Genomic DNA, 15,872 nt, shown 5'->3' with positions numbered 1-15,872 from the left:
CATAGTGTTTTTACTGTATTGGACTTGGATTAATGACACGCCTATTGAAAAGCATTATTATTTAATTCTTTAAAATTGAAAACAAATTCCTTACAAATAAGGGCTTAGCTCAAGGTTACTAAGAGGGGTCCTGAAAAAAATGTTTGCTAAGTTTCAAAAAGCACCTAAATAGTGTTTTGTTTCGATTTTCTAAAAAACTTCGTTTCATGATCATTGATAGAGATGGACAGTGGGTAAATACCCGGTAAATTGGATAGATTGGGTAAATACCCATAATATCCATTTGTGGGTAAGGGTTTTTTACCTATTAGCCACATTTTACAGTCATATTGGCTGCAGTTTGACGCAGTAAGTACTTAATGTGTATAAAATATCCTTCCAAAAAATTTCAACGTAGGTCCAAGTTTTCTTTTAACACCCATATAAGGGTACCCTGATTTCGAGTATTTACCCAAGTATTGGGTAAAAACTCTTTAACTGCCGAACGATAAGAAAGATTTCAGCCACATTTTCTCAGCCTACGTCAAATGGTTCGGCAGTTATACAGTTTTTACCCAACACTTTGGTAAATACTCGAAGTCGGGAAGTCGGGGTACCCTTATATGGGGCTACAAGAAAGCGTGGACCTACGTTGACAAATTTTTGGAAGAACATTTTGTACACATTGAGTACTTAATGTGCCAAATTTCAACCAACATGATTTTAAAATGTGGCTAATAGGAAAAAAATTATCTTAAATCGGGTGGTACGGTTATATGGGGTCTATATCAAAACGTGGATCCAGAGACCCCATTTTCAATACCAGAAGTTCAGTTGACATAAGAAAGATTTGAGACAGGCATGTCAAGGAAACCAATTCTGATCGACAGAGGTATTGATTCCGTATTTAGCTTCTTCAGAAACCGAAAAACGAAAATTTTTTTTCGGAATGAACACACTTTAGGTTTCTCAAGTGGAATTGTAATTTTTTGAAAACATGTCACTTTGAAATAGGGCTGCTCATACACTACAAACATATGGTCTGTTCCAGAACTGCAAGAATCTACTAATTCTTACTATTTTTTCCGATAACATAAAGGAAAAAATGTTATCGTAGTAAAAAATAGTAGCTTCTTGAAGGTTCTGGAAAGGCTTTATCCTTACGATTTATTTGTAATGTAAGTCTGTGTTTAGACACGCAAATTTCTCGGAAAAGTAAATTGAGTTTTTTTGGGAGAGAGCGGAGAGGAAATAGCTCCTCAATACTCTTTTCTACCCCCTATTGCCTAAAAACTCAATTTACTTTCCCGAGAAATTTGTGTGTCTAAACACGGACTAAGTGCATATTTTCTATCTTCTGAAAGTAAAATATAATAAGAAAGAAAAATAAGCCGATGGTTTGTGATGTGTTCCAAGGCCATGAAAGGCTTTATCCTTCCGATTTTTTTTGTAATTTAAGTGCATATTTTCTATCTTCTGAAAGCCATTTAGGACTCAGTGACCAATTTCAAGAAAATTAAGGCGGTTTAGCCGTAAATTTTCAGGAGATTCCTCTACCTTCGCTCCAAGTTCTTAGTTTTGGCTGGCTTATGTGTTTCACGAAATCGATTATTTGCATATTTTCGTGACTTTTTCACATTATTTTAACTATATTCGACTAAATATTCAAAAAATAAGCATAATTTCCTTTTATTGCTGCTGTTTTTATAATGAAATATGACCAGTTTTCCCTTTTCTGGGATAGCGTTTTTCCTTAGCGCTAAATTTTAATAATTTGCTATAAAATATAATATTTTTGGCCAGATTTTTTGCCGAGGAAAGTTATCAAAAGTCCCATGGCTCAATCTACATTGTCGAAGGTATTGAAGGGACAACTTCCTTGATAGAGGAAACGAAATTCCCTGGTGTGGTCTGTATGCACATTATGGGTCCAAAGGAGGATGTTCTTTTATTTTGAGCCATTTTCTTCTTCAACTTAGCTTTAAAGTGAATCCAGACTCCCTGCCACTCTTCAGGTGCTCATGTTGGAAATGGACCTCCACGCTTCATCTGCTGTGGCTTTGGTTTCACCAAAAACCTGATCTCCTCTGGATAAGTTTGGATTTTCACTCAATTTATATATCAATTAATATTTCAAACTGTTGTTTTGCCGTTATTTTTTATTAATTTATTTGTTATATTTATTTATATTATACACCCAACGAAGGCTAAGTATCAACTTTCAGCCATTTCGGTGTAATAATGAAGCTTAAACTTTCAAAATGCCGAAAATCGGGTGGGGGTCAGGACAGACCACCAGTTGGAAAATGGAAAATCAACAACTTTGTTCTACAAAAAACCTGAAATTGAACATTCCTAGTATGAGGAAATATAATCTGGGACTCAGTCTTTAATTCCATGTATTCAGTTTGGACGAGGTTTGTATTGGGAAGATTCCAGAGGCGATAATCGGTCCTGACCTCCAGTTGAAAAAACGGACCAACAATTTTAGGGGGGAACCTCCCGATTTTCGGTATTTTGAAGGTTATGGCCACAATAATCCATTGAAATGGCTGAAACTTGGGGTATTTCCAACGAAGACTCTAAATACCAAGTATCAGCCATTTCAATGGATTATTGTGGCCATAACCTTCAAAATACCGAAAATCGGGAGGTGCCGTTCAATGGGGACTATATGAAGGCGTCGGCCTATACCGACAAAATTCTGGGGGAGAGTTTAATTCCCCCAACGAAGACTAATTACCAAATTTCAGTCATTTCGGTGTGATAATGAAGGTAAAACTTTCAAAATGCCGAAAATCGGGTGGTACCGTTCGATGGGGGCTATATTAAAACGTGGACCGATATATAAAAGTGTGAAAAGTTTCAGTTCGCTTGGTCAACTGCAACTGTGTCAAAATTGTGTTACCAGCTTTGAAATGCAATTTAAATAAAACACCGTAAAACAAAAAACATCCCTACAAAAGTTGGTTTATATAGGTCCACGTTTTGGTATAGTCCCCATATAAAGTACGCGGTCAACTGCAACTGTGTCAAAATTGTGTTACCAGATTTGAAATGCAATTTAACCCTTTCGGCCCCGAACTTTTTTCCTCGCATTAGTAGTTATTTTAAAAACATAGAATTAAAGTATAAGTCAAAACTAAGACATAACATAAATTGGTGGGCGTTACCCCACCTATTTCGGAAGATACAGTACATTTTATCTAAAATTTATTTGCTCATTATTTTGTGCAATTATGTAAATATAAATGTTATAATTGTATAGAAGTATACCTCTGACCTTACTTTTGAAGAATCAAAACTAAAGTTTAACATAAAGCTCATACATTTTGATTTAGAAACGATTTAAATAATTTGGACTGTACACATCGATTTTTGACATGCCGTGATTTTCCAGACTTCACATTGAATAATGCATCGTAGTTCTGTTGATCGGGATACAACTGGCACTTTTTCATAATTTTTGCATTCTTAGGACTACAATTAGCCAAAGCAATGTGTTCTTTGAGGAAAAAATTTTTTTAGTTTTAAATAAAACGACGTCAAAATCGAAGTTGCTTATAAGCAACGTTGGGGCCGAAAGGGTTAAATAAAACACCGTAAAACACTGTAAAAATGGTAAAAATGGACCAATATTGGTTTTGATTTCATATTTATGTATTGTCATCCAAATCTGAAAAGTGTGCAAAGTTTTAGTCCGATTGGTCAACTACAACTGTGTCAAAATTGAGTTACCAGATTTAAAATGCAATTTAAATAAAACACCGTTAAACACTGTAAAATGGACCAATCTTTGTTTTAATTTCATATTCATGTATTGTCATCCAAATCTGAAAAGTGTGCAAAGTTTTAGTCCGATTGGTCAACTGCAACTGTGTCAAAATTGAGTTTCCAGATTTGAAATGCAATTTAAATAAAACACCGTTAAAACACTATAAAATGGACCAATATTGGTTTTGATTCCATATTCATGTATTGTCATCTAAATCTGAAAAGTGTGCAAAGTTTCAGTTCGATTGGTCAACTGCAACTGTGGTAAAAATGAGTTACCAGATTGGAACTAAACGGACCAAAGCAAGTTAAATAAAACGCTGTAAAAACGGAGAGTAGAAGTTTCAATATGTTAAAATTATAAAAAAGTATAAACGTCAATTAGTTACATATTACAAACTATTGAATGAATATCTTTAAAAATCTTTTTTGAAAATATACCCCTAATTTAGGCCTTCATTTAAACTCCAAATTTAAGTGAATAAATTTTTTGGTTCGTTAATGGTTAGTTTGGGGCCTATTTGTATTTTCGGTGTTCGGGGTGATATTGCATTTGTGTTATTGTGTGTGAGTTAACTGGAAAGCGGTGATTCTATGTCGTACCGATCCATTAACTATTTGGTGTTGATGTGTGTGAGTTAACTGGGGTACAGTGAGCCTTCGACGTACCGATATCTTTTATGTTTATGTGTAATCTATGTCTCAAAATTTTTGAGATAGCCGATATGTTGAATATTTGGAAGATTATCCCATGCCTAAAACAGGCAAAGTCAATCATGGAGGGTCTTAGTAGTAAGAGACTACATTAATGAACTATACTCGTAGTTCGGTGCTTCATAATTTGGCATTTGTCTAAAGACTTCGACCATACTTTTGAGAGAAGTTATAAATTTACACTCCCTAATCATCTAACAAGTGACTATGTGATACCCTACACCACTACCCCTGTACATAAGCTTTTTACTGGTAAAGATTTATTTTAGGGAATATTATCCAATCTCAAAATGCTTTTTCCATTAGTCAACAAAATTTCGATCTGATAAAAACTGAGACCACCGTGGTGCATTGGTATGCACACCCGCCATGCACGCTGAAGGTCGTGGGTTCGATTCCCCGGCCAGGCATCAAACATTTTTCAGCAGTAATGTTGGCGACATTTCCTGAGTATTTAAGCCATGTTAAACTTATCTACAAAGTGGTGTCTTAAGACACGCCGTTCGGACTCGGCGATAAACAGTAGGTTCCATATAATTGAACTAATATGAATCGGGGTGTACTCATTGATATGGGAGAAGTCTCCCTTGTCCCTTCAGGGATGTTTGTGGAACAATTATTATATGTATATGTAGCGTGATTACGAAAAAAATTGGATCCATTATGGACTATTGTGTTATTTCCTTTGCTTGACCACCTTCACGAACCTACTTTGCATCAATGTAAAGGCGATATTTTCTGCTTCCATTGATAGGCTTTGCCGTTGAAATACCGAGATATTCGCAAAAGAATAACTTTGAATTTTTCTCACCATGAGTTTTTTTCCGTCTTCCGACCCATGAATATTATCCGTACAGTTACGACTGAAAGAGCATTAAATAAATCGAGTAAAGCATAAATAAATACTAACCTGCTCGTAATCATCCGTGGACAAAAGAGCCATATTATTGCTACGTCCAAAAATACCAAACTACTGGGCGCCACTTTCGATATTCTTTAACTTTTTATACTCTTTACCATAAAATGGAGAGTATAATTAACTTTCTTATATTCTTGATCATCATAACATTCTAAGTCGATATAACCAATATTTAAGATAGAGCTTCATAATTTGGTACAGACGTTTTTATTACTCCCAGGATGTTTGGTATTGCAAATGAGTTATATCGGTCCACGTTCTCATATGACCCCGATGGAACGGCACCTCACGAGCATAGAAAGGTCGAAGAGAATCACAACGTTGTATTATAAACCCGTAGTCTTTGCTAAGGCCACAAAACATTTCCGGTACCTACCGATTTTAGGCATTTTGAGAGATTTTACCACGATATCGAACCGAAATGGCCTAAATTTTGTATATAGCACTATGCAACACTGAAAATGCAAACAACTTCTAGTATGAATTTTTTGGAAGTACATATTTAGACTACAAAACCCCTAATAGGGTTTTGTCCTGTCAGATCCAGTTTGGTTTTTATGGCCTCATCTAAACCGGGCTAAATCGACACTTTTTTGCAATTACAAAAAAAAAAAACATTGTTCCACAACATCCCAACGGGACAAGGGAGACTTCTCTCATATCACTGAGTGCACCCCGATTCATATTTAGCTCAATGATAAGGGACCTACTGTTCATCGCCGAGTCCAAACGGCGTGTCTTAAGACACCACTTGTGGAGAAGTTTTTCAAGGCTGAAATACTCAGGAAATGTCGCCAACATTACTGAGGGGTATTTTGCCACCGTTGAAAAATGTTTGATGTTGCCTGGCCGGGGAATCGAACCACCGACCTTCTGCGTGCAATGCGGGCGTGCAATTATCAGGCCTTTATCTCAGAAACGAATAGGAATTTGGCCATGCTGTCTTTAGCAATATAGTAGCCCTTAACTAGTAGAACTAATTTTTTGAAAAAAGAAAAACTCCATCTAGGGCATAAAAATCTATAAAATATAGAAAATTTTAGATAATTGCTGAAATTCAGGTCAGTATCGGCTAAACTATAGGGAGTTGAACCAAGTAACCTCTTGCAAAAATCTTCCAAATAAAGTTTTCAACAAATCTTTAGAACATTCTGAAACTCTAAAATGCTTACATCATCTTGTTTCAGCGGTATTTTGCATCATATCTTTTACAGCACGTATTTCAAATACAGTTCACACCACCAGTTTATTCTCGCAATTCGGATTTCACTACATTATTAACATTTTTATTAAACCGCCGTTGAAAATGTACTGAAAACAACGGCATAGAGGTATTTTACAACAATGACATGTTTTGAAGAGTTGTGTATTACATTCCAGGGAATATTTTTCCAAAAGAAAATATTCAGAAGAAATTAACGGTTTTAGAGATACGGTGCGAAATGTATAAAAATTGTGGAATTTTTGCATATATTTTGATACTTGAGGCAATAAATGTAGTTTTTCGAGTTCATTATTTCTCCAAATATTTTATTATTGTCCTTATCTACAAATTTGCTTCAGAGGTCACAAGAAGATTCGCATTGGTTTCAGAGATATAGTCCCGAATTTCTTTAAAAACTCAATATTTAACCATGTTTAGATGGGGCCATAAAATCCGAGTTGGATCTGACACAACAAAACCCAACTAGGGTTTCTTGTCGTTTGGGTCTGTACTTTCAAAAAATCCTCAGTTCGAATTGTTTGCACAAGATCACCTTAAAAATGTTGCACAGTGTAGTCTTGAGAAAATTCGTTACAAGGAATTGCCCATAAAGATCCACGATTTAATGTAGCCCGCAGACCGAAAAGTGGTTACAAATGTTCAATTCGAAAAATTGTTAATATATGACTATGTTTTAGGTAGGGTGTTTGTTGGTATTTCGGATTATCAATGTATACAAAACCTCCTCACAGAAAAGATCAATATAGGTCGATGTTTTGGTATATACCCCTATATTACGGTACTTGGTATTCCGTACTCGCATTGATTGGGATTGTGCCAAAACGAGGTTTCATGAAAAATACATAATTATGGACAATTCGAAAAATCTGCTGAACATTACAAGTAAATCAAATTTATAGATACTTGGAGCCTTTTTGAAATATGAATACTTTCACAAACAAAAAAGTTTCGCAGGGAGGTTTTCCACTTGATTTTTGTTTGCTTATGCAAAATTATGCGGATCCTTGTCAACTAGTTATTTAATAAAATCATGATCACACCAAAAATAAGGTACTAACAAACTCTTTTATTATAGATATAAATAAAACGAACATGTTAAATACGACTTTTGTTGTCTAAGGAAATGCATTTCCTCTTTAAAGCATCTACTAGTTGAGGTCATCGACCATTTTTTTTACTATTGATTAGTATTTCCACAATTAGCTTAGCTTGTTTAAATGACACCAAGTTATTTGTAAATATTGCAAAAAAACGTTCATACATAAACACAATTACGTTTCTGCTGAAGGTCAATTTTGTTGATGTTGAATCTGGGTCTTATCAATTTCTAATGCTTATCACTGCTGTACCATGGGAATTTTGCAAACGATTCAATTTGTTTTTGATTGAAGATTTTCGTGGTAGTGTTCCGTAGTCATTCTAAACGTAAACATACCTTTTGGAAACAAATTATAAATTCAAATATGTACGGCATATTCAATTTCATCGTTCTGTTATTTTGTGTGATCGTCTTGCTACTCAAACCGTATGCGAGTGCAGTAAATATAACAACCATATATCGGGATTATTTACAAAATGTGGTGGACGCAATAGATGAGTCAGTTGGTCCATGTGATAATTTTTTCCTCCACGCTTGTTCTAAGATGAACTTGAATGTTACGGATGAACGAGATAAGGAATCTGAGGAGAACAACCATCAACAACGAATACATCCGTTTCTCTACAATCATCAGGATTATTATGAATTTTTCGAAAGTTATAAATCGAAATTTCAAACGAAGCCGGGTATTGTAGTGCGAGATTTATACGAACTCTGCAAAGAGGCTCACATTGGAAAAGTAAGTCCACGTCGTGTCTGGTTGTATATGATTAACGACATTCCCTTGTTGGAAAAAGATCGTAACCTGTTGCGCAAATGGCCTTTTCTGCAATACCAATGGGAGTCTTATGAACGACAATTGAACTTGAATTGGCCACTTTTGGCAGCTGAATTTGCTGCTCATGGTTTTGAGATATTTTTCAATATCTTCTTTGCTGAGAACACTATTTATATAACACGCAATAAGGATTTCTTGTGTCCAAGCTTGGAGAACTTCCAAGATTCCCTCTTGCCACTTCTAAGGCTACGAAATCCTCAGATTGCCACAATAATAGGCACAGAAATATGGCAATTCTGTCGTCAGTTGAAAGGTGAAATCCCTCTATCTAATGAAAACCTGGAAGTCACAGACTTTCTATTGGATGAAACAATGAGCGATTTTCTGCAATGTTATTTCGCACGTCTTAATCTAACGGACAAGGATATTGAGGAGGCACGCAAAATTGTAGTCAATGTCCATATTTTGAGTGAAATGATGGCAGTGCTGAAAGCAACCAATCCCCGCATCGTTTACAATTACGTGGTGTGGCATGTTTATCAACAGCTTATGGAAATGAACGATTGTTTTACACTGACAGATGAATTCCAATATTTGCTGCAGTTCGAATATTGGCAATGGAGTCCATTCGAAGGTCATTTTCGACGTGAAGTTGCAATGGCGACATTTCTCTTTCACACAACACGCTTTCAACGTCATTATCGCAATGGCATTACCAGTTCATCAGTGGAACGTTTATTCCAAAGACGTTCACAGCGAAAGGATCTTAACATTGAAAGATCCATTCGCAATTATGCCAAAGAACTGCAAACGCCTGAGAAGTTTTCCTCCATATATGAAATAGGTGATATAACGAGCAAAACCAAATTCTATTCCCATCTTTTGGAACTGAGGAGATTGACTATACGTCATACCTTCTACAATTCGTATGTGGACCTTGAGGATATGAACTTTTTCCAAGAATTTATTAATTTCTCTATTCTTTTACTTTTCCGGCCGCGTATGCACTATTTTGCCACGTATGATCGTAAGATGTGGCTGGATTCAAAATTACTTCAAAATTCGGATGGTTTACTGACGGCCATGGATTGTCTCGACCGTCAAAGTCTTTTGCATGCCGATGACTATGGAGAACTCTATGAAACATTGAAAATGGATCAAGTCACAGATGTTTTTAACTTCTATACAGCATTCGTAGAATCGATTGCCGATTACAATTTTTGGTTAGAAAGTGAAAATTTTGCAATGGCCGAAGATATTATTTTAGAATATTTTCATTTGGATTCAGTGCGTATTATGTACTACGTAGTAGCCCAACAATTGTGTCTGCGGAATGATGCCCTCTATAGCACTGTAATAAATCGGAGCTTCATGAATATGCCAGAATTTCAGCGTGTATTTGAATGTACTGAAGATGATCCTATGAATCCGTTGCCCAAATGTTTGGCAGAGAAATAAATAATTTATATATTATTACTTTAACAACATACAGTGACAAACAAAATTATTGACACACAAAAATACGATTTTTAACCAAAGGTGTTTTTTGCCAATAGCTTTGTCAGGCATTGTAAGTATTATATATTGTTGTTAAAAATTTAAAAAAATGGAACGAAAAACGGCGATCACTTCAGGTTTGTTGGATTAATCACTGTGCCGGACAAAAATATTCACACAAAATTAGATTTCATGTTCAAGTGGTCAAGATTTCTTTAACTAAACTGAGAGCCACATACTTTCTTCGGAAAAAGTTAATATTTATTTATCCTCTATCTATATGTAAACAAATTTTCAATAAAAATCGAAAAAATAATAAAAAAATTGTTATTGTTTCTTCTTTAAATGCCATTACTATTAAATTACCAACATTTTTTCACATTAAGTCCAATGTTAGGGTATTAGCATCCAGGTTTCACCGGATAGCTTACCACAGACCGACCTATCGCGTTATATGTGGTCAACAAGGTTTTTATCTGCACCCATGTGTTGCCGGCTAGGGACCTGAGGATCTTGTTCATACATGTCAGTGACATTAGGAGACGACATAAACATGCTGTCGAATGCAGCCCCTAGATTCGTGGCGTAGTTTGTGGTCGGAATTCTGCTACCATGACATTCAAAGCGGCCATAGATTTAGTGGCGGATATTTGCATATTCATAGTCTAATAGGAGTTCAGCCTTTCACAAATGACATTTGGGAAGGTTCCTGATGCCAAGATCGTACAATCATCCGCATGCGTTACGATATCAATGCCATCTGGAGCGGGTGGAATACAGGAGAGATAGAGAGTAAACAGTTCCGGAGATATCACCCTCGTATGGAGGGGGTGGAATACAGGAAAGGTAAAAGTTAAACAGCTCCGGAGAAATCATCCCACCTTGGGGATCTTGGATTTCTTGTTCCTGAATTCCACGTATGAATGTCGTACACACATATAATTGATTATCCAACGTTTAGAGTGGAGTGCTTGACAATACCAAACCAAATGACGCGTGACTCGTCGTCGTTTTAAGGAATTTTTAAGATATTTGGCCCATTTTACCACCGAATTGGTTGTAATTTGGTACTTTGTGTCTCCAGAGGCCAAAAAATATTCCTACCAAAGTTGGGTTATATAGGTCCATATTTTGGTATAGCCCCCATATAAGGCCCCATATAAAGTAGGCGTCATTTTAATATATTTTGAATGTATTAGACCCATTTGACCACAGAATTGGTTGTAGTTTGGTATTTTGTGTCTTCAGAGGCCAGAAAACATTTGTACCAAAGTTGGTAGGTCCACGTTTTGGTATAGCCCCCACATAAGGCCCCTTAAAAAGTACGCGTCATTTTAATATATTTTGAATGTATTAGACCCATTTGACCAAAGAATCGGTTGTAACTTTGTATATTGTGTTTCCAGAGACTAAGAAACATTTCTACCATAAAATGTTTATATAGGTCCACGTGTTGATATAGCCCCCATAATACAATATCTCCCGATTTTCGATATTTTGAACGTTTTAGCCTCATGATCATACCGAGATGGCTGAAATTTGGTATTTAGTCTTCTTTAGGCATATAAAACTTTCCCCCAGAAATTTGTAGGTATAGGTCCACGCTTCCGAATTTCGGTATTTTGAAGGTTGTGGCCACATTAATCCACCGAAATGGCTGAAATTTGTGGTGGAGGGTATAAAAAGTTCGGCCCGACCGAACTTAACGCTTTTCTTACTTGTTGGGTGTTTATTTGGATAAAAAATATTTTGAAATCAAAATTTTGTTTTTCTCTCAAACAGAAAATCAAAAAGAATACCAGATAAACGGGTTATGAATGAAAAAATTATAGCCTTTCCTAGGAGGACTTAAATCTCAAGATTATCCACTGAAATCGTAGGTTAATCCATCTGGTATATTATAAACTATGGATCTCGATCCAGCATTTATGTTTTTCTGCATGGGGGACTACAACAAACCGCTCTAAAAGCTCTCAAATATCAATATTATGCTGTCACAATACATGAGAGATTTACCAAAATATGCCAAAATATGTAGTCAGTTAAAATTTGATAAAACACAACGTTTTCGCATCTAATTATATGATTTTAATTTCTGTAGTTTATGGGTATTTACCCATTTGTACCCAATTTATCCATTTTAATGGGTATTTACCCATTTCCCATTTCTACACATTGCCAACAATTATCGGATTTGATCTCTCATATAGACAAAACTACTTGACGTATCAATACCAAAATTCAAAATATATTGAAATATATTTGTACTCCGAGGTACTTGGTTTTGACCATTTTTGCCCGCTGTCGTGACACTGTGCATCCCAGCGTATATTGGTATTCTTATAGTATAAGAATTATATTATGTTAGACCTCCAGCTCCATCTGCCGATGTATAGTTGCAATGTAAATGTCCCATCTATATATATAAATGAGCTTGGTGATAAGTGATTGACTGACTGACTGAGTGACTCATCATCAACGCCCAGCCAAAACGGCTAAAGCTAGGAGCTTGAAATTTTACCAGTGGGTCACTGTTGATGCAAATGTGCGAGATAAGGCCGGGTTTTAGAAAATTCGTCCTGGAACCACAAAAAATAACAACAACAAAAATCCTTATTTTTCATTACTATTACGTACTTATGCACTTAGTTGGCCCTCTGCAAGACATGTGTCAAATTAACAATGCTATAACTTCATGATACCGTAAACGATCACACATAATTTCAAATTTTGTAGTTTACTTCTAGACGCACTTATTTTATCGTAAACCACTAAATAATAGAAAGACAAGACATTTGTTATCTTCCATTGCAACAGATGTCGCAGTTGGTGATAATGGAATAAACATCAATTACGCGAAAAATACAAACCGATCCTGATTTAGTTTTCACATAACAGGTGTCGCACAAAAGATTTTCATTCGTTAAAATACAGTTAGAAAAGATGATTACAAATGATGCATTTGTAAAAATTTTGATTTTCAATTTAAAATTAAAACAAAAATTCTTTCAATAAGTGATGTTGGGTTTGTTGAACAAATGAGTTGCTGTTGAAGACAACATTAGGGGATAAATTCAGAAATCGGCCAGAAATAACAACAACTAAAAACTGTATGGACCTCACTTTTTGGTAATAACTAAATGTTTGAAAATCAATGAAAGTGCAATAAAATTGTGCATATTACCACGATTTATTTGCAATTTCAAAATCTGTAATTTGTAATAGGCCCCAGGAATATAGGAATTTGGTATGGAAATCAAGGTTGGGAAGTGGTGCTTCTAAAAGAAAATGGTTTGGAAAATTACCAATCATGTGTACGAAAAGTACTAAATGGTACTAAATTTAGTACAATTTAGATTTGGGTGAACGTAAAGAGCTGGAAACCTGAAATTTGGAATTAAGGTTACTGTTGTAGTGTAGGATTGAGATATGAGGGTAGTTTTGGAAATTCGTGCTCATGTGTACGAAAAGTACAAATTGTAGTACTAAATTTGGTACAATAGGGATTTGGGTGAACGGATAGAGCTGGAATCCTGATATTTGGAATTGTGATTACTGTTGGAGTGTAGGATTGAAGAACTTTTGGAAATTCGTACTTATGTGTATGAAAAGTACTAAATGGTACTAAATTTGATACAATGGGGATTTGGTTGAACGGATAATAGCTGGAATCTCGAAATTTGGAATTGAGATTACTGGTGGGGTGTAGGATTGAGGTAGTTTTGAAAATTCGTACTTATGGGTACGAAAAGTACTAAATGGTACTAAATTTAGTACAATTTGGATTTGAATGAACGGATAGAGCTGGAAACCTGAAATTTGGAATTAATATTACTGTTGAAGTGTAGGATTGAGATATGAGGGTGGTTTTGGAAATTAGTACTTATGTGTACGGAAAGTACTAAATGGAACTAAATTTTGTATAATGGGGATTTGGGTGAACGGATAGCGCTGGAATCTCTAAATTTGGAACTGAGATTACTGGTGGAGTTTAGTATTGTGGAAGTTTTGGAAATTCGTACATATGGTACGAAAAATACTAAATAGCACTAAATTTGGTACAGTTTCGATTTGGGTGAACGGATAGAGCTTGATTCCTCAAATTTGGACTGAGGATCACTTATGAAGAGTAAGAAAGATGCACCAAAGAGTTTTTGGAAACTTGAGTGTACGAAAAGTACTAAATGGTACTAAATTTAGTACAGTTTGGATTTGGGTGAACGGATAGTGTTGGATTCCTGAAATTTGGAATTGATATTACTGTTGGAGTGTAGAACTGGGGAAGGTTTGGAAATTCTTACTTATGTGAATGAAAAGTACTAAATGGTACTAAATTTGGGACAATGGGGATTTTGGTGAACGGATATAGTTGGAATCTCGAAATTTGGAATTGAGATTACTGGTGGGGTGTAGAATTGAGGTAGTTTTGAAAATTCGTACTTATGGGTACGAAAAGTACTAAATGGTACTAAATTTAGTACAATTTGGATTTGGGTGAACGTATGTATGTAGCTGGAAACCTGAAATTTGGAATTAAGATTACTGTGAAGTGTAGGACTGATATATGAGGGTGGTTTTGGAAATTCGTACTTATGTGTTCGATGGTACTAAATTTAGTACAGTTTGGATTTGGGTGAACGGATAGAACTGGAATCCTGAATTTTAAGTATTTTAATTTTAATTATTTTAATTTAAAGTATGAATTTTAGTAAACGGAAAGAGTTAGAATTCGCAACCCGTTCGCAGTAGGCTATAGAGGTAGAATTTGGATTTGGGTGACGGATAGTGTTTGAGTCCTGAAATTTGAAATTAGGATTACTATTGGAGTGTAGGACGAAAAGTACTAAGTGGTACTACCTGTGGTACAATTTGGATTTGGGGGAACGGATAGAGCTGGAATCCTGGAATTTGGTCAGACTGCTGTTGGAGTATAGGATTGAGATTGAAGTAGTTTCGTACTTATGGGTACGAAATGTACCAAATGGTACAACTTGGATTTGAGTGCACGGATAGCGCTGAAATCTTGTTATTTGGAATTATGGTTACTGTTGAAGTGAAGGATTAAGGTTGTTTTAGAAAATCGAATTGTACAGAATTTTGTACAATTTGTTTTTGTGTAAAGGGGTTTTTGGAAATTCGTCGTAGAAAGGTACAAAAAGTGCTAAAGTGTACTAAATATGGAATCCATTGTATTAGGCAAACGCGAAGAGCTAGAAATCTGAAATTTTGAACGAGTGGTCATTGATGGAGAGTTAGGAAGATGTACCAAAGGGTATTTAGAAACTCGATCTATAAGTGTACGAAAAGTACTAAAAGTTTCAAAATTTGGTACCAATTGCATATCTTTAATGGATAAAGCTAGAATCTTCAAATTTGGTATGGGAATCAAGGTTGGGAAATGGCGTTGAAATAAGGAAATGGTTTTGGAAGTTCGTATTTATGATTACGAGCAGTACTAAATTTGGATTTGGGTGAACGGATAGAGCTGGAATCCTAAAGTTTTGAATTAAGATTACTGTAGGGGTGTAGGATTGAGATAGTTTTGGAAATTCGTACCTTTGGGTACGAAAAGTACTAAATGGTACTAAATTTGGTACAATTTGGATTTGGATGACCGAATAGAGCTGGAATTCTGAAATTTAGAACTAAGATTACTGCCGGACAGTAGAATTGATGTAGTTTTGGAAATTCGTACTTATGGGTACAGAAAGCACTAAATTTGGTACAATTAGAATTTTAGTAAACGGATAGTGTTGGAATTAGGAATTAACATTACTGTAGGAGTGTAGTATTGAGGAAATTTTGAAAAGTCGTACGTATGGGTACGAGAAGTACTAAATGGTACTAAATATGGTACAATATGGATTTGGGTGAACGGGTAGAGCTG

At 35.5% G+C, this 15,872-nt stretch overlaps 1 protein-coding gene across 1 annotated transcript; it reads left to right on the top strand.

The window, feature by feature from the left end:
- The first annotated feature begins 8,015 nt into the window (after positions 1 to 8,015).
- Nepl9 (Neprilysin-like 9) lies at positions 8,016 to 9,973 on the top strand. The gene has a single exon (XM_073963759.1). The coding sequence runs from the start codon at positions 8,075 to 8,077 to the stop codon at positions 9,944 to 9,946; it is 1,872 nt and encodes a 623-aa protein (XP_073819860.1). The 5' UTR covers positions 8,016 to 8,074; the 3' UTR covers positions 9,947 to 9,973.
- Positions 9,974 to 15,872: the final 5,899 nt, after the last annotated feature.

Source organism: Musca autumnalis, unplaced genomic scaffold (genome assembly GCF_047663935.1).
Source record: "Musca autumnalis isolate F117 unplaced genomic scaffold, ASM4766393v1 scaffold_1, whole genome shotgun sequence".
Taxonomy (NCBI): domain Eukaryota; kingdom Metazoa; phylum Arthropoda; class Insecta; order Diptera; family Muscidae; genus Musca; species Musca autumnalis.
The sequence above is the reverse complement of the archived record's forward strand: the minus strand, read 5'-3'. Positions and strand labels throughout refer to the sequence as shown.